At 48.9% G+C, this 23,474-nt stretch overlaps 1 protein-coding gene across 1 annotated transcript in view; it reads left to right on the forward strand.

The window, feature by feature from the left end:
* Positions 1-23,474, forward strand: part of LOC136577720 (growth/differentiation factor 8-like) — a 52,803-nt gene that overhangs the window by 6,326 nt on the left and 23,003 nt on the right. Inside the window, exon 2 of the mRNA XM_066577638.1 lies at positions 15,460-15,824. Within this exon, the coding sequence (XP_066433735.1) occupies positions 15,460-15,824 (365 nt within the window). The remainder of the gene's footprint in view (positions 1-15,459; positions 15,825-23,474) is intronic.

Below are 23,474 nucleotides of genomic sequence, written 5' to 3' on the forward strand. Positions count from 1 at the left end.
GTTTTTAGCCAATAATGAAGTGGCGGCGTCACCTTGCTGTCAAGCAGTCTAACACTGGTGTACACCCACCACTTTTGGTTGCGTCAAGGTACACCAGTACCAGCCACTACGGTATCCCCAAGTTTCTGATGGAGGAGCTCGGGCACGACAGGTACACGAGCAAGTCATCTGTAAGGAGTGAGAGCTTCAAATCTGAGGGGCCCACCCTTACCCTTTTTATCAAGTCCTTTTTCTGGAATTGTATTAGCTAGAGACTCCATAACAAGAATGTATAGAGCAGGAAAAAGGAGACATCCCTAACGTGTACTATTGTGGATCTGAAAAAGTTCGGATAGCGAGCCGTTGACCCTGACCTATGCAGTGGGCATGTTAAAAACTGCGGCCCACCCCAATCCTCCTCAGTGTTGCTGCCAGAAAGTTCCATCTTACCCTATCAAATGCCTTTTCCACATCAACCTTCAGAATGCATAGAGAGGATTTCATCTCATGGGCCCAAGCAATTAGAGACAGGGATTTGTATGGTGTTATCCCTGGCCTCCCTCATGGGTATGAAGCCCACCTGGTCTTTATGGACTAGAGCTGGCAGGAGGGACTGCAGACGTATCGCTATCATCTTGGAGAATAGTTTGATATTGATATCTGTAAGTGATATTGGTCTATAGCTTCCACAGATTGAGTCATCTTTGCCCAGTTTGGGGATGACTACTATTTTAGCTTGAAGGGCCTGTTGAAGAAAAGGACATCCACGTGCGACCGCATTAAAGGAGCACAAGACTAAGAGAGAGACCTCTTCCTGAAACAATTTATAGAATCTGGGCTCGGACTTTTACCAGGCCTCAAATTCTTCACCGACTCCAATAACTCAGGAGCCGAGAAATCTGTGTCCATAGCCTGGGCTACGTTGGGGTCTATAGGGGTAGGTACATATTTGTGAACATAGGCATCAATGTCACCTTTGGGGGAGCATGCATATTGCTCCACATCCCCTCTCAGAGTATACAGCTTTTCATAAAATGGGGACAAGTCTTCCAGATATCCGCTGTGGAATGAACTACGGTATAGGGGATGGATTTTTTTTGCCAATGAGTGTATGTGAAAATATTAATGAAGGTAACAGATATGTAATAATATGAAGGTAACACGCAGCTAGTTAAAAAAGATGGAGGCCACAAAAGTGTTAGAAACACTGTACTATGAATAGCTGTATTAGTAGACGTGTAAAAGACAGTCAGCGATTCATTTAAGAAAACATCTGCGGAGGCAACCTGACGCTGTTTCCGTAACACCCGACAAGGTGGTTGGGAAACAGCTGTGAGTTTCTCATCTCAGAAATGAAACGCTGAGACAGGAATACCACTTTAACCCCTTTCCACTCTGGGTGAGAAGGGGTTCCACGAATGGGCGTACAGGTAAGCGCAAGGGATGGCGCGTAGTGATGAGTGAGCATACTCGCTAAGGGCAATTGCTCGAGCGAGCATTGCCCTTAGCGAGTACCTGCCCACTCGAGAGAAAAGGTTCGGGTGCCGGTGGCGGGCAGGGAGCTGCAGGGGAGAGCGGGGAGGAATGGAGGGGAGATCTCTCTCTCTCCCTCTCCCCCCCCACCCCCCCTGCTTACTGCCGCTACTCACCAGTCCCCTGCGCCGACACCCGAACCTTGTCTCTCGAGAGGGCAGGTACTCGCTAAGGGCAATGCTCGCTCGAGCAATTGCCCTTAGCGAGTATGCTCGCTCATCTCTAATGGCGCAGGCTCAAATGCTGAGCGCATGCCATCTGCAGAGGCTGGCTGTGACTGACAGCCAGTAAGAACACCGATCCCTGCTGTTAACCTCTTTACATGCTACAATCAATGGTGATCGTAGCATGTAAAAGGTGCTCAGAGGCTTTGTGATATCCACAGCTGGATAGCCATGGTAACCAGACGCCAGTCAATGGCATCCGCGTCTGCCATGGCCTGTGATGGATATAATAAGCGATAATGCATTGCAGTACAGAGGTACTGCAGTGTATTATTAGAGTGCTCATAGCATTGTGGGTTTAAGTCCCTTACGGAGACATAAAAACTGGAAAAAAAAAACAAAAACATTTTGTGCACTTTCCTCCTCTTGTTTAGAAAAAAAATGCAAATTGAAAAAATCTCACATTTGGTATTGTTGCATCCATAATGACCGATACAATACATTGAACACAACAGTTTGTAGCCCACATGGCAAATGCAATTTGAAAAAAGGCAAAAAAAAACTGAACCAAAATGCTTTTCCTCCTACAAAATACAATAAAAGGGATCAAAAAGCCATACTTACCCCCAAATGATACCAATATAAACTACAGTGTGACACACAAAAAACAAGCACTTACAGAGGTCTGTCCATGGAAAAATAAAAAAATTATGGGACTTTGAATGTAGAAATGCAAAATAATCTTTTTTATCCAAAAAGTAGCACTAGCTCCCTATTCACTTTCAATGGGACTGCTGAGGGACCCAAGTGGTGCGCCAACTCAGCTATTTTCATCAGCCTCAATAAAATGAATGGAGCACCGATTGTGCATGGTTGGCCAGCGCTCTATTTAGAGTGATGTCACTGCAGGAAAAAGAAGCGACCCCTACAGTGACAGGAGAGCGGGGAGCGGGACGCGGAGTCTAATCTTTCTACATAAATCTATATATCAGTCTGCTCAGCTCCTCCTACTCTGTAACGTGATGTCTGCAGTTTGGATGACGTGTTCAAGCTGACAGGATCCCTTTAAGGGCTCAGTCAGACAAGCTATTTTTTTAGCGCATGTATAGGCACACAAAAAATCGCATCTGATAGAACCAATGCTTTCCAATTGAAGCGGTCACATGTCCAATTTTACATGCGCAAAAAACTCACACCTGTTAAAAATAGGACAGCGTGTATCACATGTGACCGACGGATGCTTTCACATCCAGGGGTTTCACCTTGTTGTTAATTGGACCAGCAGCAGCACTGGCCCGATTAAAAACAGCTGTGACTATAGGGGTCCTTTCATCCCCGCGGGGATGGCAGGGGATCCCTTCATCCCCGCGGGGATGTGACAACTGTGGCAGAGGACCGCGATGCTACCCCATTGCTTTCAATGGAGCAGGCGCTGCTACTGCCCCATTGAAAGCAATGGGATGAAGGCAACCCTCGCAGCGATGATTTTCAGGGGGTGGGGGGCTTGAAATATAAGTTCTACCCCGAAAATCATCCCTAGCTGTGAAAAATAAAAAAGTTAACTCACCTAGAAGCGCTGTCCGGCTTTTCTCACCATCCCCGGCAGTCTTCTCTGTATTCTAGTGGCCGGGGAAAAATCCCCATCTTCAGAAAGCGCTGCCTCTGATTGGCTGAGCAGGGGTTGCCTTCATCCCATTGCTTTCAATGGGGCGGCATCATGTGGCATGTAAGAGTTTCTCTGCTACTGATGGTTAGAGCAGGAGCCTGGCTGTCAGTAGTTAGCCAAGATACCGCCTTTAAAAGATGTATGTGCAGGTTTAAAGCCCATTCAGTAAAAAGGCGTATTGTTGGTCACTAAGGGATTATTTGCAGAAAAGCAGTGTAAATCTGCAATAATGCAGCATGTGAACATTGTATCACTGTTATGCGCCTTATCTGGAGCATCTGACGATGCTATTACAGCCTTAAGAAATGTTAAAAGGCAGCAGCTTTAAATCATATCTAGTTGGGTAACGGTCTTACAAATGGAATGTAACTGTTATCTTGGCAGGAGAAGCAGCTGCTTAGATATAATACAAGTGTAAGTGATAATGCTTTTCCATCCAAAGCATCTAAAACCCAGCGATCCCCTAGCAGAGTCACTTCAGCAATTCTTAATTTGCATAACTTTATGGTCGTAATTCTTTGTGACCCAGCAGACGGGACGGGCAGCGGCAGCTGCAATAAGGAGAACGTGCGTGCTCCAACTCTGCTTAATGCACAGAACGATGTGCGCTTCTTAGAAACAGGTAACTAGATGTACAAGCCAGCAGAGTAAGTGATCCCGGGTCCCATGCCTTCTTAGTTTCACTCGCAGTCACAGTCAGGGAAAAGTATGTTATGAAAGTTGTGACAGGAGCCGTATGCCAATATGACGATAAGTACATCGATGATTTATTTTTGGTGTATCTAAGTCCCAACAATTATGGATGACCCTACTGAGTGGAAATTAAAGGGGTTGTCTGGTTGTAAACTATTGATGGCCTACGATCAGGAAAAGTCATTAATAGTGAATTGGCAGGGGTCCGCTGCCTGGACCACCCCTGATCAGCTGCTTGCTAGGCATGCGGACTTGTGGATTGAGGTGATTTTTGCAGGAAGCGCTTCATTACCACTGCACTGGCCAAGCTTGGTATTGCAGGCAAAGTTCCAGTTCATTTCAATGCCTGTAATACCAAGCCTGGCCACTGCAGTGGGAACAGAGTTGTCTGCTTCCTGCAGAAATCAGTTCAGTGCACTGGCCCAGCTGATTTGCAGGGAGCCTGGGTAACAATCCTTTGCCATTTTACTATTGCTAACTTTTGCTAAGGGTAGGTCATGAATATTTTACAACCAGGCAACCCTTTTGAAGGGAATTCAAGATTTTGGCTTTATGTTTGTAAGAATCTGAGATAGAAGTCTAATGTAATGAAATGAAAATCTGACAACTGGGTTCCTGCTGCAACGTTGGGAGATGCAGAGAACTCTAATTACTTCCATGCATCCCTTACATGCCATGGTCAATGTTAATTGCAACATGTCTGGAGTCAATAGAGGGATGACCAACTCTCTGTGACATTGTTAGCCCTTTGCTGACGATTGGTAGGTTGCCTTGGCAACCAGATGCCAGAATAGCCTCTAGGTTTGCCATGACTTTTCATAGGCAAAAAATAGATAATACACTGCAGTAGAGAAGTACTGCAGTGTATTATTTGAGCAATTGTAGCATCGCAGATTCAAGTCCCCTACAGGGACCTAAAAAAGGTGGAAAAAAATATAATAATTTTAAACGTATCCACGTAAAAGAAAAACAATTTAGAAACCCTATTTTGTGCACTTTTTTTCTTCAAAAATAATACATAATGATGACGCGTACAATGAATTGAATACACTTCACACTGCAAACTGTGTAAAAAAGCAAAGTCACTATTATTTTTTTTTGTTCACACTCATCTCCCAAAAACACAATTAAAATGCTTAAAAAAGTGATATACACCCTAAGATGGCAGCAATAAAAAGTACAGCTCATGATGCAAAAACAAACCCTCAGACAAATTTATTAATGGAAAAATACAAACATTCTAGGTTTTTGAATGCAGTGATAAAGATAAAGAATTTTCCAAAAAAGTCTTTTCATTGTGAAAAAGTGGAAAAATCTAAAAATGAATGTAATTGTTGTATCGTTGTAATCATACCGGCCCACGGAAAAAAGATTTTCATGTCACTTGCACCACATACTAAATGTCGTTTGAAAAAATACAGAAAAAAAACAATGGCAGAAATGATGTTCTTTCTCCCTGTTCTCCCCAAAAATGTATAAAAGTTATGGAATACATGATATGTACCACAAAATGGTGCCAATATAAACTATAGTTCATCACACAACTAACAAGCCCTTGTCCGGCCCTGTCAACGAAAAATGGAAAACGTATGGCCTTTGAAAAGTGGAGATGAAAATCCTTAAGTACCAAACCAGGTAAGGTAAAGTCCCCCAATGCAAGCAGTCAGGGCTGACTCTTTAGGTGACATTGTGAGGTTTTCTTGGCAGACTGTTTTTGCAGGGTTGTTTGCCATTGCCCTCCCCAGTCGTCTTTTATCCCCAAGCAAGCTGGGTATTCATTTTATCGACTTTAGAAGGCTGAGTCAACCTTGAGCCGGCTACCTAAACCCTGCGGGGATTGAACCTGCAACCTTCATGTTGTGAGCGAGAGCTTAGGATTGCATTTCTGCTGCCACACAAGGCTTTAGCAACCATATCTAAAAATTGTTTCAATGCTATTTTAAAGGGGTTCTCTGGTTACTGAACACCCTAACTTCAATAGGAACCCCTATGTTGAAATAATAAACTGAACTACACCTACACCTCCGTGGCTGCCATGATCCAGATCTGCAGCTTGCTGTGGTCCCAGTGATTGTTGGGACAGGTGATGTCACAGGAAATCTGCAGCCAAACTGAGGCTGCATCATCACGTTCCTGAACTCCTGACACTATAGCCCTCAGAATGTGCCAGGAGAACAAGCGGCAATACTGCAGCCTCCCAATGCTGGATCTCAGCGGTAAGGATAGCTCAGTGTATTGTTTTAATCCAGGGGGTCCTATTGGAGCGTCCTTAAATCCGTCCATTGAACAACGTGGACTTTATTCAGTTCTCTCATTCTGATCAAGCTTCTAAATGCAGTTTTTAATTCCCAGTACTGAGAATAAAAGAGGGAAAGTCTATCTTGTCCAAAACACTTAGCTTCCTTATCGGTTTTACGATAGAAATATTTAGTAAAGTGCAGCTGCGCAATCCGCACCAACCTGCAATATGCTTAGTTGCATTCATTTAAAATACAGATACCGTATATACTCGAGTATTAGCCGACCCGAGTATAAGCCGAGTCAGTAAGTTTTAACACAAAAAAACTGGTAAAACTTATTTACTTGAGTATAAGCCTAGCTATACTCCAGTATATACTAGGTAGAGAAAAAATGCAATACTCACCTCCCAGCAGGCGTCTGTGTCCCTGGTGCGATAATCTCCCCAGCGGGGCGGCAAACAGCTTGAGAATTCTCCACGCTGGGCTTTGAATTCCCCCGCCGTCAGCACTGTGTAAGTAAGTGCTGTGATTGGATTGAGCACCAGCCAATCACAGCCGGCGCTCGATAAACCAATCACAGCCATTCAGTGATGTCATCCACTGAATGGCTGTGAATAATTGAGCACCGGCTGTGATTGGCTGGCGCTCGATCCAATCAGAGTGCTTGCCTACACAGCACTGACGGCAGGGGAATTCAAAGCCGAGCAGGGAGATGACAGCGGGGAGAATTCTCAAGCAGCTTGCCGCACTGCCGTGGAGACTATCGTGCCAGGGACACAGATGCAGGCTGTGAGGTGAGTATTGCAGGGTTTTTGTTGTTTTTTTCTTTAACCTCACTTGAGTATAAGCCGAGGGGGGCTTTTTCAGCATTAAAAAATGTGCTGAAAAACTAGGCTTATACTCGAGTATGTACAGTAATTATTTATTTAAATTTTTTTTAAATTAAAAAATGTATTTAAAAAACATTTAAAAATTCATAAATAAAAGGATTCTAAATAACTAAATTAAAAAAATAAATTAATAAATAAAAGCATAAAAAAACCAATAATAATAATATTTCATGTTTAGAGATGAGCGAACGCGTTCGTCCGAGCTTGATATTCGTGCGAATATTAGGGTGTTCGGGATGTTCGTTATTCGTGACGAACACCATGCGGTGTTCTGGTTACTTTCACTTCCTTCCCTGAGACGTTAGCGCGCTTTTCTGGCCAATTGAAAGACAGGGAAGGCATTACAACTTCCCCCTGCAACGTTTAAGCCCTATACCACCCCCCTGCTGTGAGTGGCTGGCGAGATCAGGTGTTCGCCTAATATAAAAGTCGGCCCCTCCCGCGGCTCGCCTCAGATGCGGTGTGAGTTAGATGAGGGACAGTGCTGTTTATACCGGAGCTGCTGTAGGGAAAGAATTGGTAGTTAGTGTAGGCTTCAAGACCCCCCAAAGGTCCTTATTAGGGCCACTGATAGCTGTGTGTTGGCTGCTGTTAGCAGTGGGATTTTTTTTTTTCTCAAAGTCGCCTCTGCAGACCGTTGCACCTGGCATTAGGGACAGAAGTGCTGCATAGGCAGGGAGAGTGTTAGGAGTGAGTGTAGCCTTCAAGAACCTCAACGGTCCTTTCTAGGGCCATATTTATCCGTGTGCAGTACTGTCCAGGCTGCTGTTGGCTGTGCTGCATTTTTTTTGGGCTTCTCAAAATCGCCTCTGCAGAGCATTCCACCCTCCATTGATACTGCAGGGAAAGAATTGTATAGGCAGGGCCACAACACAGTTATTATTCATAGAATATACGCAGTGCTGCCTGTTGGTGGGAAAAAACTGAAAACAAATCTATTTGTCCAGCCTCTGTCCGTCCTAACGCCTGTGGACACGTGTGAGCTGCGTGAAAAACATTGCTAAATCATACGCACCCAGCTACGCTTTACTGCTGGCTTCGCCATTTGCTTTCCTTAATTGGGAAAAAAAATACCTGCTCTGCCACAGTTAATAACTCTGCTACCCTCACGTTCTGTGACACATAAGCAGGGACACAGCGCAGTTATTAAACTTCTCAGGTTCATTGAATATACGCAGTGCTGCCTTTTGGTGGGAAAAAACTGAAAACAAATCTATTTGTCCAGCCTCTGTCCGTCCTAACGCCTGTGGACACGTGTGAGCTGCGTGAAAAACATTGCTAAATCATACGCACCCAGCTACGGTTTACTGCTGGGTTCGCCATTTGCTTTCCTTAATTGGGAAAAAAAATACCTGCTCTCCAAGAGTTATAATAACTCTGCTACCCTCACGTTCTGTGACACATAAGCAGGGACACAGCGCAGTTATTAAACTTCGCAGGTTCATTGAATATACGCAGTGCTGCCTGTTGGTGGGAAAAAACTGAAAAGAAATCTATTTGTCCAGCCTGTGTCCGTCCTTACGCCTGTGGAGACGTGTGAGCTGCGTGAAAAACATTGCTAAATCATACGCAGCCAGCTACGCTTTACTGCTGGCTTCGCCATTTGCTTTCCTTAATTGGGAAAAAAAATACCTGCTCTGCCACAGTTAATAACTCTGCTACCCTCACGTTCTGTGACACATAAGCAGGGACACAGCGCAGTTATTAAACTTCGCAGGTTCATTGAATATACGCAGTGCTGCCTGTTGGTGGGAAAAAACTGAAAAGAAATCTATTTGTCCAGCCTGTGTCCGTCCTTACGCCTGTGGAGACGTGTGAGCTGCGTGAAAAACATTGCTAAATCATACGCAGCCAGCTACGCTTTACTGCTGGCTTCGCCATTTGCTTTCCTTAATTGGGAAAAAAAATACCTGCTCTCCAAGAGTTATAATAACTCTGCTACCCTCACGTTCTGTGACACATAAGCAGGGACACAGCGCAGTTATTAAACTTCGCAGGTTCATTGAATATACGCAGTGCTGCCTGTTGGTGGGAAAAAACTGAAAAGAAATCTATTTGTCCAGCCTGTGTCCGTCCTAACGCCTGTGGAGACGTGTGAGCTGCGTGAAAAACATTGCTAAATCATACGCAGCCAGCTACGCTTTACTGCTGGGTTCGCCATTTGCTTTCCTTAATTGGGAAAAAAAATACCTGCTCTGCCACAGTTAATAACTCTGCTACCCTCACGTTCTGTGACACATAAGCAGGGACACAGCGCAGTTATTAAACTTAGATAATTCATTCACTAGAGGCAGTGGGGCCTTTCGTTTTCCAAAAAGGGCAAAAATTATATTTGGCCTGCAGTCTTGCGCCAATTTATTTCCTGCCTGGGAAATCTAATCACTGGTAATACAGCATGCTGAGGGGTAGGGGTAAGCCTAGAGGACGTGGACGTGGACGTGGCCGAGGACGCGGAGGGCCAAGTGAGGGTGTGGGCACAGGCCAAGCTCCTGATCCAGGTGTGTCGCAGCTGTCTGCTGCGCGATTAGGAGAGAGGCACGTTTCTGGCGTCCCCACATTCATCGCCCAATTAATGGGTCCACGCGGGAGACGGTTATTAGAAAATGAGCAGTGTGAGCAGGTCCTGTCCTGGATGGCAGAAAGTGCTTCGAGCAACCTATCGTCTACCCGCAGTTCTGCGCCGTCCACTGCTGCCAATCCGAATCCTCTGTCTGCTGCTCCTCCTTCCTCCCAGCCTCCTCACTCCACTACAATGACACCTGCTCAGGAGCGGGAACACTCCCAGGAACTGTTCTCGGGCCCCTGCTTAGATTGGGCAGCAGCGGTTCCTCTCCCACCAGAGGAGTTTATCGTCACTGATGCCCAACCATTCGAAAGTTCCCGGGGTCCGGGGGAAGAGGCTGGGGACTTCCGCCAACTGTCTCAACAACTTTCTGTGGGTGAGGAGGACGATGACGATCAGACACAGTTGTCTTGCAGTGAGGTAGTAGTAAGGGCAGTAAGTCCCAGGGAGCAGCGCACAGAGGATTCGGAGGAAGAGCAGCAGGACGATGAGGTGACTGACCCCACCTGGTGTGCAACGCTTACTCAGGAGGACAGGTCTTCAGAGGGGGAGTCAAGGGCATCAGCAGGGCAGGTTGCAAGAGGCAGTGCAGTGGCCAGGGGTAGAGGCAGGGCCAGACCGAATAATCCACCAAGTGTTTCCCAAAGCGCCCCCTCGCGCCATGCCACCCTGCGGAGGCCGAGGTGCTCTAAGGTCTGGCAGTTTTTCACAGAGACGCCTGACGACCGACGAACAGTGGTGTGCAACCTTTGTCGCGCAAAGCTCAGCCGGGGAGCCAACACCAACAGCCTCACCACCACCACCATGCGCAGACATATGATGGCCAAGCACCCCGCAAGGTGGGACAAAGGCCGTTCACCGCCTCCGGTTTGCACCCCTGCCTCTCCCCCTGTGCCCCAACCTGCCACTGAGATGCAACCCCCCTCTCAGGACACAGGCACTACCGCCTCATGGCCTGCACCCACACCCTCATCTCCGCTGTCCTCGGCCCCATCCAGCAGTGTAGTTCAGCGCACCGTTCAGCCGTCGCTTGCGCAAGTGTTCGAGCGCAAGCGCAAGTACGCCGCCACGCACCCGCACGCTCAAACGTTAACCGTCCGCATCGCAAAATTCATCAGCCTTGAGATGCTGCCGTATAGGGTTGTGGAAACGGAGTCCTTCAAAAGTATCATGGAGGCGGCGGCCCCGCGCTACTCAGTTCCCAGTCGCCACTACTTTTCCCGATGTGCCGTCCCAGCCCTGCACGACCACGTCTCCCGCAACATTGTGCGCGCCCTCACCAACGCGGTTACTGCCACGGTCCACTTAACTACGGACACGTGGACAAGCACAGGCGGGCAGGGCCACTACATCTCCCTGACGGCACATTGGGTGAATTTAGTGGAGGCTGGGACAGAGTCAGAGCCTGGGACCGCTCACGTCCTACCCACCCCCAGAATTGCGGGCCCCAGCTCGGTGGTGGTATCTGCGGAGGTGTATGCTTCCTCCACTAAAGCACCCTCCTCCTCCTCCTCCTCCTCTGTCTCACAATCAAGATGTGTCAGCAGCAGCATGTCGCCAGCAGTCGGTGTCGCGCGGTGTGGCAGCACAGCGGTGGGCAAGCGTCAGCAGGCCGTGCTGAAACTACTCAGCTTAGGCGATAAGAGGCACACGGCCCACGAACTGCTGCAGGGTCTGACACAGCAGACCGACCGCTGGCTTGCGCCGCTGAGCCTCCAACCGGGCATGGTCGTGTGTGACAACGGCCGTAACCTGGTGGCGGCTCTGCAGCTCGGCAGCCTCACGCACGTGCCGTGCCTGGCCCACGTCTTTAATTTGGTGGTTCAGCGGTTTCTGAAAAGCTACCCACGCTTGTCAGACCTGCTCGTAAAGGCGCGCCGGCTCTGCGCACATTTCCGCAAGTCCCACACGGACGCTGCCACCCTGCGCACCCTGCAACATCACTTTAAGCTGCCAGTGCACCGACTGCTGTGCGACGTGCCCACACGGTGGAACTCTACGCTCCACATGTTGGCCAGGCTCTATGAACAGCGTAGAGCTATAGTCGAATACCAACTCCAACATGGGCGGCGCAGTGGGAGTCAGCCTCCTCAATTCCTTTCAGAAGAGTGGGCCTGGTTGGCAGACATCTGCCATGTCCTTGGTAATTTTGAGGAGTCTACCCAGGTGGTGAGCGGCGATGCTACAATCATTAGCGTCACCATTCCTCTGCTATGCATCTTGAGAAATTCCCTGCAAACCATAAAGGCAGCTGCTTTGCGCTTGGAAACGGGGGCGGGGGAAGACAGTATGCCGCTGGATAGTCAGGGCACCCTCCTGTCTATTTCACAGCGCGTACAGGAGGAGGAGGAGGATGAGGAGGAGGGGGAAGAGACAGCTTGGCCCGCTGCTGACGGTACACCGGCTGATTGCCTGTCATCCTTTCAGCGTGTATGGCCTGAGGAGGAGGAGGAGGAGGAGGATCCTGAAAGTGATCTTCCTAGTGAAGACAGCCATGTGTTGCGTACAGGTACCCTGGCACACATGGCCGACTTCATGTTAGGATGCCTTTCTCGTGACCCTCGCGTTGCACGCATTCTGGCCACTACGGATTACTGGGTGTACACACTGCTCGATCCACGGTATAAGGAGAACCTGCCCACTCTGATTCCCGAAGAGGAAAGGGGTTCGAGAGTGTTGCTATACCACAGGACCCTTGCGGACAAGCTGATGGTAAAATTCCCAGCCGACAGCGCTAGTGGCAGAAGGCGCAGTTCCGAGGGCCATGTTGCAGGGGATGTGCGTAGATCGAGCAGCATGTACATCCCAGGCAGTGCAACAGTCTTTAAGGGCCTGGCCAGCTTTATGGCTCCCCACCAAGACTGTGTCACCGCTCCCCAGTCACGGCTGAGTCGGCGGGAGCACTGCAAAAGGATGGTGAGGGAGTACGTAGCGGATCGCACGACCATCCTTGGTGACGCCTCTGCCCCCTACAACTACTGGGTGTCGAAGCTGGACACGTGGCCTGAACTAGCCCTGTATGCCCTTGAGGTGCTTGCTTGTCCTGCGGCTAGCGTGTTGTCGGAGAGGGTGTTTAGTGCGGCTGGGGGAATCATCACCGATAAGCGTAGCCGCTTGTCAACCGACAGTGCCGACAGGCTAACACTCATCAAGATGAACAAAGGCTGGATTTCGCCAGACTTCTGTTCTCCACCAGCGGACAGCAGCGATACGTAAGCAATACGTAGGCTGCACCCGCGGATGGAAGCTACGTTCTCTCTCACCATCCAAAACGGGGACATTTGTGCTTCATCAATCTGTGTCTAATATTCCTCCTCCTCCTCCTCCTGCTCCTCCTCCTGAAACCTCACGTAATCACGCTGAACGGGCAATTTTTCTTAGGGCCACAAGGCTCACTCAAATAATTTTTCAGAACAATTTTTATAAGTTTCAATTAGCTTAAAAGCGTTGGAACTTTAACTTGAACCAATTTTTCGTTACACTGGGCTGCCTCCAGGCCTAGTTACCACTTAAGCCACATTAACCAAAGCGATTAATGGGTTTCACCTGCCCTCTTGGCTGGCCATGGCCAATTTTTGGGATGTACATTAGTACTGTTGATACAGCAATTTTTGTGGGCCCTCGCCTACAGTGTAATCAAATTAATTTTTAGCCCACCTGCATTACAGCTGACGTTACCTCAGCTGTGTTGGGCAATGCAATGGGATATTTCTATGTACCGCCGGTGGCTTCCTGGCACCCACCCAGGCAGTGGGTCCACAGGGAGTTAAACCTACATGTGTCCACTTGTAAAGAATCCCAGTCTGACTGGGGCATGCAGTGTGGGCCGAAGCCCACCTGTATTACGCACGACATTACTACCTCAGCTGTGTTGGGCAATGCAATGGGATATTTTTGTGTACCGCCGGTGGGTTCCAGGGAGCCACCCATGCTGTAGGTGCACACTGAGTTTTTAATACATCTGTACACTTCTAAAGAACCCCAGTCTGACTGGGGCATGCAGTGTGGGCCGAAGCCCACCTGTATTACGCACGACATTACTACCTCAGCTGTGTTGGGCAATGCAATGGGATATTTCTATGTACCGCCGGTGGCTTCCTGGCACCCACCCAGGCAGTGGGTCCACAGGGAGTTAAACCTACATGTGTCCACTTGTAAAGAATCCCAGTCTGACTGGGGCATGCAGTGTGGGCCGAAGCCCACCTGTATTACGCACGACATTACTACCTCAGCTGTGTTGGGCAATGCAATGGGATATTTTTGTGTACCGCCGGTGGGTTCCAGGGAGCCACCCATGCTGTAGGTGCACACTGAGTTTTTAATACATCTGTACACTTCTAAAGAACCCCAGTCTGACTGGGGCATGCAGTGTGGGCCGAAGCCCACCTGTATTACGCACGACATTACTACCTCAGCTGTGTTGGGCAATGCAATGGGATATTTCTATGTACCGCCGGTGGCTTCCTGGCACCCACCCAGGCAGTGGGTCCACAGGGAGTTAAACCTACATGTGTCCACTTGTAAAGAACCCCAGTCTGACTGGGGCATGCAGTGTGGGCCGAAGCCCACCTGCATTAAGCACGACATTACTACCTCAGCTGTGTTGGGCAATGCAATGGGATATTTCTGTGTACCGCCGGTGGGTTCCAGGGAGCCACCCATGCTGTGGGTCGACAGGGACTTCACAATAGGGAGTTGTACCTGCCTGTGTCTATGAATTAAAAAGCCCGGTCTGACTGGGGCATGCAGACACCTTGACAGAATGAATAGTGTGTGGCACATAGGTTCCCCATTGCTATGCCCACGTGTGCAGCTCCTGATGGCGGTGGCACAGGATTCTATTTCTCATTGCTTCTGTACAGCATTGTGGGCTATCGCTCCGCCACTTTTAAAGAGGGTCGCTGCCTAGCCGTGCCAACCTCTGCAGTGTATGCCTGAGGTCCCTCGTCATGGCAGACGCAATTCTAAATAGACATGAGCGTGGTGTGGCATGAGGGCAGCTGAAGGCTGCGCAGGGACACTTTGGTGTGCGCTGTGGGGGGGAGGGGGTGCGGTTGGGCAGCATGTAACTCAGGAGAAGTGGCAGTGGAGTGTCATGCAGGCAGTGATTGTGCTTTGTTGGAGGTAGTGTGGTGCTTAGCAAAGGTATGCCATGCTAATGAGGGCTTTTCAGAAGTAAAAGTTGTTGGGAGGGGGGGGGGCCCACTCTTGCCGCTATTGTGGCTTAATAGTGGGACCTGTGAACTTAGGATGCAGCCCAACATGTAGCCCCTCGCCTGCCCTATCCGTCACTGTGTCATTCCCATCACTTTCCTGAATTGCCCAGATTTTCACACATGAAAACCTTAGCGAGCATCGGCGAAATACAAAAATGTTCTGGTCGCCCATTGACTTCAATGGGGTTCGTTGTTCGAAACGAACCCTCGAGCATCACGGGAAGTTCGTTACGAATAACGAACACCCGAACATTTTGGTGTTCGCTCATCTCTATTCATGTTTAAAAGTAAAATCAGTCCAGTATTACTACATGAGGTAAAATACGTTATAGATTTAATCACTTTCCATATTATTTATTTCAGTGTTTTAGTCTCAATTGTTGCAATGATGAGGCTGTTGGTATAAAGTGGATAACAAAGATGAGAAAAGACAATCATTACTACTTAGAAGTCACATTGTAAGGAGAATGATGAAAAAACTTTAAAATGATTTATGGTCTTTTTTTACTTTACAGCTGAATTTGCAGCCGATACGACCGAAAAACCCAAATGCTGCTACTTTAAAGTGAGCTCTAAAGTCCAGCTAAATAAAATATCGAAGGCGCAGTTATGGATTCATCTAAAGCCCGTCCAGCGGCCTACAACAGTTGTGGTGCAAATCTTAAGGCTCATTAAGCCTTTGAAAGATGGTTCAAGACACATTGGAATCCGAGCATTAAAACTTGAAATGAATCCAGGACCCGGGTCTTGGCAAAGTATAGATGTGAAAACTGTGCTTCAAAACTGGCTGAGACATCCTGAATCCAATCTCGGGATTGAAATTAAAGCATTTGATGGAAATGGAGAAGACCTTGCCGTAACCAACAATGAAAACGGGCTGGTAAATATCATATCTCAGTTGGCATGGATTTAGGATTGGCTCTGATATCAGTATGTTTTACCTATGTACTAATATGTACTTATGGGAATTAGACTCTTCATTGCATGAGATAAAACTTTACTGAAAGCCCATTATTAAGCTTTGTTCTTATGTACAGAGCAGGCTGTATTGTAAGGAGGACATGCTTAACATCCCCTAGTTAATTTTCATAAATTCTGGAATTTGTACCAATATGGCTAAATATTTAGACCATCGAAAGGGGCAGATTTATTATTCAAGATACAGGAGTTTTCTGGTGCAGGTTTTACATGTTTTGTGCCACATTTTTAGACACTTTCAAAAAGTTTTTTCAAACTGCCCAAAAGTGCACCAAATTAGTGAGAATTTCCCTACGATTTTGACATAAACTAAGCCAACTTAGGTTAGACTCGGTGATCTTGAAATTCGACAGATTCATCATTGAGCAAAGCTTTTGTAATAAATCGGTGCATTTTAAGACCGTCTTGCCCAAGTTTGCACTGTCTAGGTTTTAGACAGTACTAGTTAATAAGCCCCTATATGCTTATGATCATCTCCACATGTTATCCAACAAGTCAAAACTATTTAGCTTTATATAACTTTAAGGAACTTGGCTTATTATAGAAATTACATTTTTTGGTTAAACATATTTTTTTGTGATTTTTTTCCTTATTTTTGGTCACGATTAGAGATGAGCGAACGTACTTGTCCGAGCTTGATACTCGGGCGAATATTAGCGTGTTCGGGATGCTCGGTACTCGTAACGAGTACCACGCGATGTTCTGGTTACTTTCAGTTTCCTCTCTGAGACGTTAGCGCGCTTTTCTGGCCAATTGAAAGACAGGGAAGGCATTACAACTTCCCCCTGTGACGTTCAAGCCCTATACCACCTCCCTGCTGTGAGTGGCTGGCGAGATCTGATGTCACCCGAATATAAAAATTGGCCCCTCCCGCGGCTCGGCTCAGATGTCTTGTAAATTAGCTGAGGGAAAGTGCTATCGTGCTGGAGCTGCTGTAGGGAGAGCGTTAGGAGTTAGTGTAGGCTTCAAGAACCCCAATGGTCCTTCTCAGGGCCACATCTAATAGTGTGCAGTACTGTGTTAGCACTGTATTTTTTTTTTTTTTTTCAAAATTGGATCTGCAGAGCATTGCGCCCTGCAATAGGGACAGAAGTGGTGGTTAGGCAGGGAGAGTGTTAGCAGTGAGTGTAGGTTTCAAGAACCCCAATGGTCCTTTCTAGGGCCACATCTATCCGTGTGCAGTACTGTCCAGGCTGCTGTTAGCAGTGTTGCATATATTTTTTTTTTTTCTCAAAACCGGCTGTGCAGACCATTGCACCCGACATTAATACTACAGGGATAGAATTGTGTAGGCAGGGCCAGAAGACATACATTATTCATTGAATAGACGCAGTGTGGCTTTTCCTTTGAAAAACAAGGGAAAAAATTCTATTTCGCCTGCCTCTGACAGTCCTCAGGGCTCTGGGTATGTGTGTGCTGCGTGCAGAACGTTAAAAAAAATCAGACGCAGCCAGCTACGTTTTACTGCAGGCTTGCGCCAATTTTTTTCCTGCATGGGAAATCCCTGATCTGCTGTAGCGAATAACTTTGCATCACTGCAGTTCTGTGACACATTTGCAGGGCCACAACACAGTTATTAAACTTAGTAGTATTCATTGAATACACGCAGTGTGGCTTGTCCTTTGAAAAACAAGGGAAAAATTCTATTTTGGCTGCAGGCTTGCGCCAATTTTTTTCCTGCATGGGAAATCCCTGATCTGCTGTAGCGAATAACTTTGCATCACTGCAGTTCTCTGACACATTTGCAGGGCCACAACACAGTTATTAAACTTAGTAGTATTCATTGAATACACGCAGTGTGGCTTGTTCTTTGAAAAACAAGGGAAAAAATTCTATTTTGGCTGCAGGCTTGCGCCAATTTTTTTCCTGCATGGGAAATCCCTGATCTGCTGTAGCGAATAACTTTGCATCACTGCAGTTCTGTGACACATTTGCAGGGCCACAACACAGTTATTAAACTTAGTAGTATTCATTGAATACACGCAGTGTGGCTTTTCCTTTGAAAAACAAGGGAAAAAATTCTATTTCGCCTGCCTCTGACAGTCCTCAGGGCTCTGGGTACGTGTGTGCTGCGTGCAGAACGTTAAAAAAAATCAGACGCAGCCAGCTACGTTTTACTGCAGGCTTGCGCCAATTTTTTTCCTGCATGGGAAATCCCTGATCTGCTGTAGCGAATAACTTTGCATCACTGCAGTTCTGTGACACATTTGCAGGGCCACAACACAGTTATTAAACTTAGTAGTATTAATTGAATACACGCAGTGTGGCTTGTCCTTTGAAAAACAAGGGAAAAAATTCTATTTTGGCTGCAGGCTTGCGCCAATTTTTTTCCTGCATGGGAAATCCCTGATCTGCTGTAGCGAATAACTTTGCATCACTGCAGTTCTGTGACACATTTGCAGGGCCACAACACAGTTATTAAACTTAGTAGTATTCATTGAATACACGCAGTGTGGCTTGTCCTTTGAAAAACAAGGGAAAAAATTCTATTTTGGCTGCAGGCTTGCGCCAATTTCTTTCCTGGCTTGGAAATCACTGGTAATACAGCATGCTGAGGGGTAGGGGTAGGCCTAGAGGACGTGGATGCGGCCGAGGACGCGTAGGCCCAAGTGAGGGTGTGGGCACAGGCCGAGCTCCTAATCCAGGTGTGTCGCAGCCGACTGCTGCGCGATTAGGAGAGAGGCACGTTTCTGGCGTCCCCACATTCATCGCCCAATTAATGGGTCCACGCGGGAGACCTTTATTAGAAAATGAGCAGTGTGAGCAGGTCCTGTCGTGTATGGCAGAAAGTGCTTCGAGCAAGCTATCATCCACCCAGAGTTCTGCGCCGTCCAGTGCTGCAAAACCGAATCCTCTGTCTGTTGCTCCTCCTTCCTCCCAGCCTCCTCACTCCACTACAATGACACATGCTCAGGAGCGGGAAGACTCCCAGGAACTGTTCTCGGGCCCCTGCTCAGATTGGGCAGCAGTGGTTCCTCTCCCACCAGAGGAGTTTATCGTCACTGATGCACAACCATTGGAAAGTTCCCGGGGTCCGGGGGATGAGGCTGGGGACTTCCGGCAACTGTCTCAAGACCTTTCAGTGGGTGAGGAGGACGATGACGATGAGACACAGTTGTCTTGCAGTGAGGTAGTAGTAAGGGCAGTAAGTCCGAGGGAGGAGCGCACAGAGGATTCGGAGGAAGAGCAGCAGGACGATGAGGTGACTGACCCCACCTGGTGTGCAACGCCTACTCAGGACAGGTCTTCAGAGGGGCAGGCAAGGGCAGCAGCAGGGCAGGTTGCAAGAGGCAGTGCGGTGGCCAGGGGTGGAGGCAGGGCCAGACCGAATAATCCACCAACTGTTTCCCAAAGCGCACCCTCGCGCCATGCCACCCTGCAGAGGCCGAGGTGCTCTAAGGTCTGGCAGTTTTTCAAAGAGACCGACGAACAGTGGTGTGCAACCTTTGTCGCGCCAAGATCAGCCGGGGAGCCACCACCAACAGCCTCACCACCACCAGCATGCGCAGACATATGATGGCCAAGCACCCCACAAGGTGGGACGAAGGCCGTTCACCGCCTCCGGTTTGCACCGCTGCCTCTCCCCTGTGCCCCAACCTGCCACTGAGATCCAACCCCCCTCTCAGGACACAGGCACTACCGTCTCCTGGCCTGCACCCACACCCTCACCTCCGCTGTCCTCGGCCCCATCCACCAATGTCTCGCACCGCACAGTCCAGCCGTCGCTAGCGCAAGTGTTCGAGCGCAAGCGCAAGAACGCCGCCACGCACCCGCACGCTCAATCGTTAACCGTCCACATAGCCAAATTTATCAGCCTTGAGATGCTGCCGTATAGGGTTGTGGAAACGGAGGCTTTCAAAGCTATGATGGCAGCGGCGGCCCCGCGCTACTCAGTTCCCAGTCGCCACTACTTTTCCCGATGTGCCGTCCCAGCCCTGCACGACCACGTCTCCCGCAACATTGTACGCGCCCTCACCAATGCGGTTAGTGGCAAGGTCCACTTAACTACGGACACGTGGACAAGCACAGGCGGGCAGGGCCACTATATCTCCCTGACGGCACATTGGGTGAATTTAGTGGAGTCTGGGACAGAGTCAGAGCCTGGGACCGCTCACGTCCTACCCACCCCCAGAATTGCGGGCCCCAGCTCGGTGGTGGTATGTTCGGCGGTGTATGCTTCCTCCACTAAAGCACCCTCCTCCTCCTCCTCAACCTCTGTCTCGCAATCTAGATGTGTCAGCAGCAGCAGGACGTCGCCAGCAGTCGGTGTCGCGCGGCGTGGCAGCACAGCGGTGGGCAAGCGTCAGCAGGCCGTGCTGAAACTACTCAGCTTAGGAGATAGGAGGCACACGGCCCACGAACTGCTGCAGGGTCTGACAGAGCAGACCGACCGTTGGCTTGCGCCGCTGAGCCTCCAACCGGGCATGGTCGTGTGTGACAATGGCCGTAACCTGGTGGCGGCTCTGCAGCCTCACGCACGTGCCATGCCTGGCCCACGTCTTTAATTTGGTGGTTCAGCGCTTGTCAGACCTGCTCGTAAAGGTGCGCCGGCTCTGCGCACATTTCCGCAAGTCCCACACGGACGCTGCCACCCTGCGCACCCTGCAACATCGGTTTAATCTGCCAGTGCACCGACTGCTGTGCGACGTGCCCACACGGTGGAACTCTACGCTCCACATGTTGGCTAGGCTCTATGAGCAGCGTAGAGCTATAGTGGAATACCAACTCCAACATGGGCGGCGCAGTGGGAGTCAGCCTCCTCAATTCTTTTCAGAAGAGTGGGCCTGGTTGGCAGACATCTGCCAGGTCCTTCAAAACTTTGAGCAGTCTACCCAGGTGGTGAGCGGCGATGCTGCAATCATTAGCGTCACCATTCCTCTGCTATGCATCTTGAGAAGTTCCCTGCAAACCATAAAGGCAGCCGCTTTGCGCTCGGAAACAGAGCCGGGGGAAGACAGTATGTCGCTGGATAGTCAGAGCACCCTCCTGTCTATATCTCAGCGCGTTCAGGAGGAGGAGGAGGAGCATGAGGAGGATGAGGAGGAGGGGGAAGAGACAGCTTGGCCCACTGCTGACGGTACCCATGCTGCTTGCCTGTCATCATTTTAGCGTGTATGGCCTGAAAAGGAGGAGGAGGAGGAGGAGGAGGAGGATCCTGAAAGTGATCTTCCTAGTGCGGACAGCCATGTGTTGCGTACAGGTACCCTGGCACACATGGCTGACTTCATGTTAGGATGCCTTTCTCGTGACCTTCGCGTTACACGCATTCTGGCCACTACGGATTACTGGGTGTACACACTGCTCGACCCACGCTATAAGGAGAACCTTCCCACTCTCATTCCTGAAGAGGAAAGGGGTTCGAGAGTGTTGCTATACCACAGGACCCTGGCGGACAAGCTGATGGTAAAATTCCCATCCGACAGCGCTAGTGGCAGAAGGCGCAGTTCCGAGGGCCAGGTAGCAGGGGAGGTGCGGAGATCGAGCAGCATGTACAGCCCAGGCAGTGCAACAGTCTTTAAGGGCCTGGACAGCTTTATGGCTCCCCAGCAAGACTGTGTCACCGCTCCCCAGTCAAGGCTGAGTCGGCGGGAGCACTGTAAAAGGATGGTGAGATGGGGGAATCATCACGGATAAGTGTACCCGCCTGTCAACTGACAGTGCCGACAGGCTTACGCTCATCAAGATGAACAAAGCCTGGATTTCCCCAGACTTCTCTTCTTCATCTTGGTTGAGCATGGCCAATTTTTACTGAGGTACATTAGTACTGTTGGTACACCAATTTTTTTGGGCCCTCACCTACAGTGTAATCATAGCAATTTCTATGTTCTTCGCCTGCACTCATGGTACAGAAAGGTGTGTGGGGTTGGCCTACACTTTAGCTACATAAATGTAACTTGGGCCTTGGCTATACTGCAGCTACTGAAATGGAACTAAGACTGCGCTCCCACTATACTGCTGCTTCGGAATTGTTCCTGGGGCCTGTGTAGGCTGCTACTATTACTTAAATGGAACTTAGACTATGCTCCTCCTATACTGCTGCTTCGGAATTGTTACTGGGGCCTGTCTTGAGTGCTACTATTACTGAAATGGAACTAATACTGTGCTCCCCCTATAATGCTGCTAGTGATATGTTAGTGGGGCCTGTCCTAATGCTACAGCTGAAATGTTACGAATTCTGGGCTCTGCCTATACCGCTGCTAATGGTATGTCTCTGGGGTGTGGAAGCAAAGGCTTCCCAAAGACATGATGGCGGCGAGGCCATTTCCCACCAACGCGGTTACTGTTAAGGTGCATATAACCACGGACACGTGGAGAGGACACGTAGTGCCTCAAAAACATCCCCCTCCTCCTCCAATAATGAAAACATTCTTGGCAAATGCCTTTGCATTGGTTCGTCTGGTGGCAGTCCAAGAATTTCACCTTTACCGACACAACAAGAGAGCCCCCCCCCCACCATCCCCCCGCCACGGCCCACTTAATCCTGGCCACATTCCGAAAACCAACAAAATAAAACCGCGCTACTAGGTCCGCAGTCACCACCACATTACCACCAACGCGGTTACTGTTAAGGTGCATATAACCACGGACACGTGGAGAGGACACGTAGTGCCTCAAAAACATCCCCCGCCATGGCCAACTTAATCCTGGCCACATTCCGAAAACCAACAAAATACAACCGCGCTACTAGGTCCGCAGTCACCACCACATTACCACCAACGCGGTTACTGTTAAGGTACATATTACCAGTCTGACTGGGGCATGCAGACACCTTGACAGAATGAATAGTGTGTGGCACATAGGTTCCCCATTGCTATGCCCACGTGTGCAGCTCCTGATGGCGGTGGCACAGGATTATATTTCTCATTGCTTCTGTACAGCATTGTGGGCTATCGCCCCACCACTTTTAAAGAGGGTCGCTGCCTAGCCGTGCCAACCCTCTGCAGTGTGTGCCTGCAGTTCCTCCTCATGGCAGACGCACTTATAAATAGACATGAGGGTGGTGTGGCATGAGGGCAGCTGAAGGCTGCGCAGGGACAGTTTGGTGTGCGCTGTGGACACTGAGTCGTGCAGGGGGGAGGGGGGTTGGGCAGCATGTAACCCAGGAGAAGTGGCAGCAGAGTGTCATGCAGGCAGTGATTGTGCTTTGTTGTAGGTAGTGTGGTGCTTAGCTAAGGTATGCCATGCTAATGAGGGCTTTTCAGAAGTAAAAGTTGTTGGTAGGGGGGGCCCCACTCTTGCTGGTATTGTGGCTTAATAGTGGGACCTGTGAACTTGAGATGCAGCCCAACATGTAGCCCCTCGCCTGCCCTATCCGTTGCTGTGTCGTTCCCATCACTTTCTTGAATTGCCTAGATTTTCACACATGAAAACCTTAGCGAGCATCGGCGAAATACAAAAATGCTCCGGTCGCCCATTGACTTCAATGGGGTTCGTTACTCGAAACGAACCCTCGAGCATCGCGATAAATTCGTCCCGAGTAACTAGCACCCAAGCATTTTGGTGCTCGCTCATCTCTAGTCACGATTAGAGATGAGCGAGCACCAAAATGCTC

The sequence above is a fragment of the Eleutherodactylus coqui genome, chromosome 8 (assembly GCF_035609145.1).
Source record: "Eleutherodactylus coqui strain aEleCoq1 chromosome 8, aEleCoq1.hap1, whole genome shotgun sequence".
NCBI classification, from domain to species: domain Eukaryota; kingdom Metazoa; phylum Chordata; class Amphibia; order Anura; family Eleutherodactylidae; genus Eleutherodactylus; species Eleutherodactylus coqui.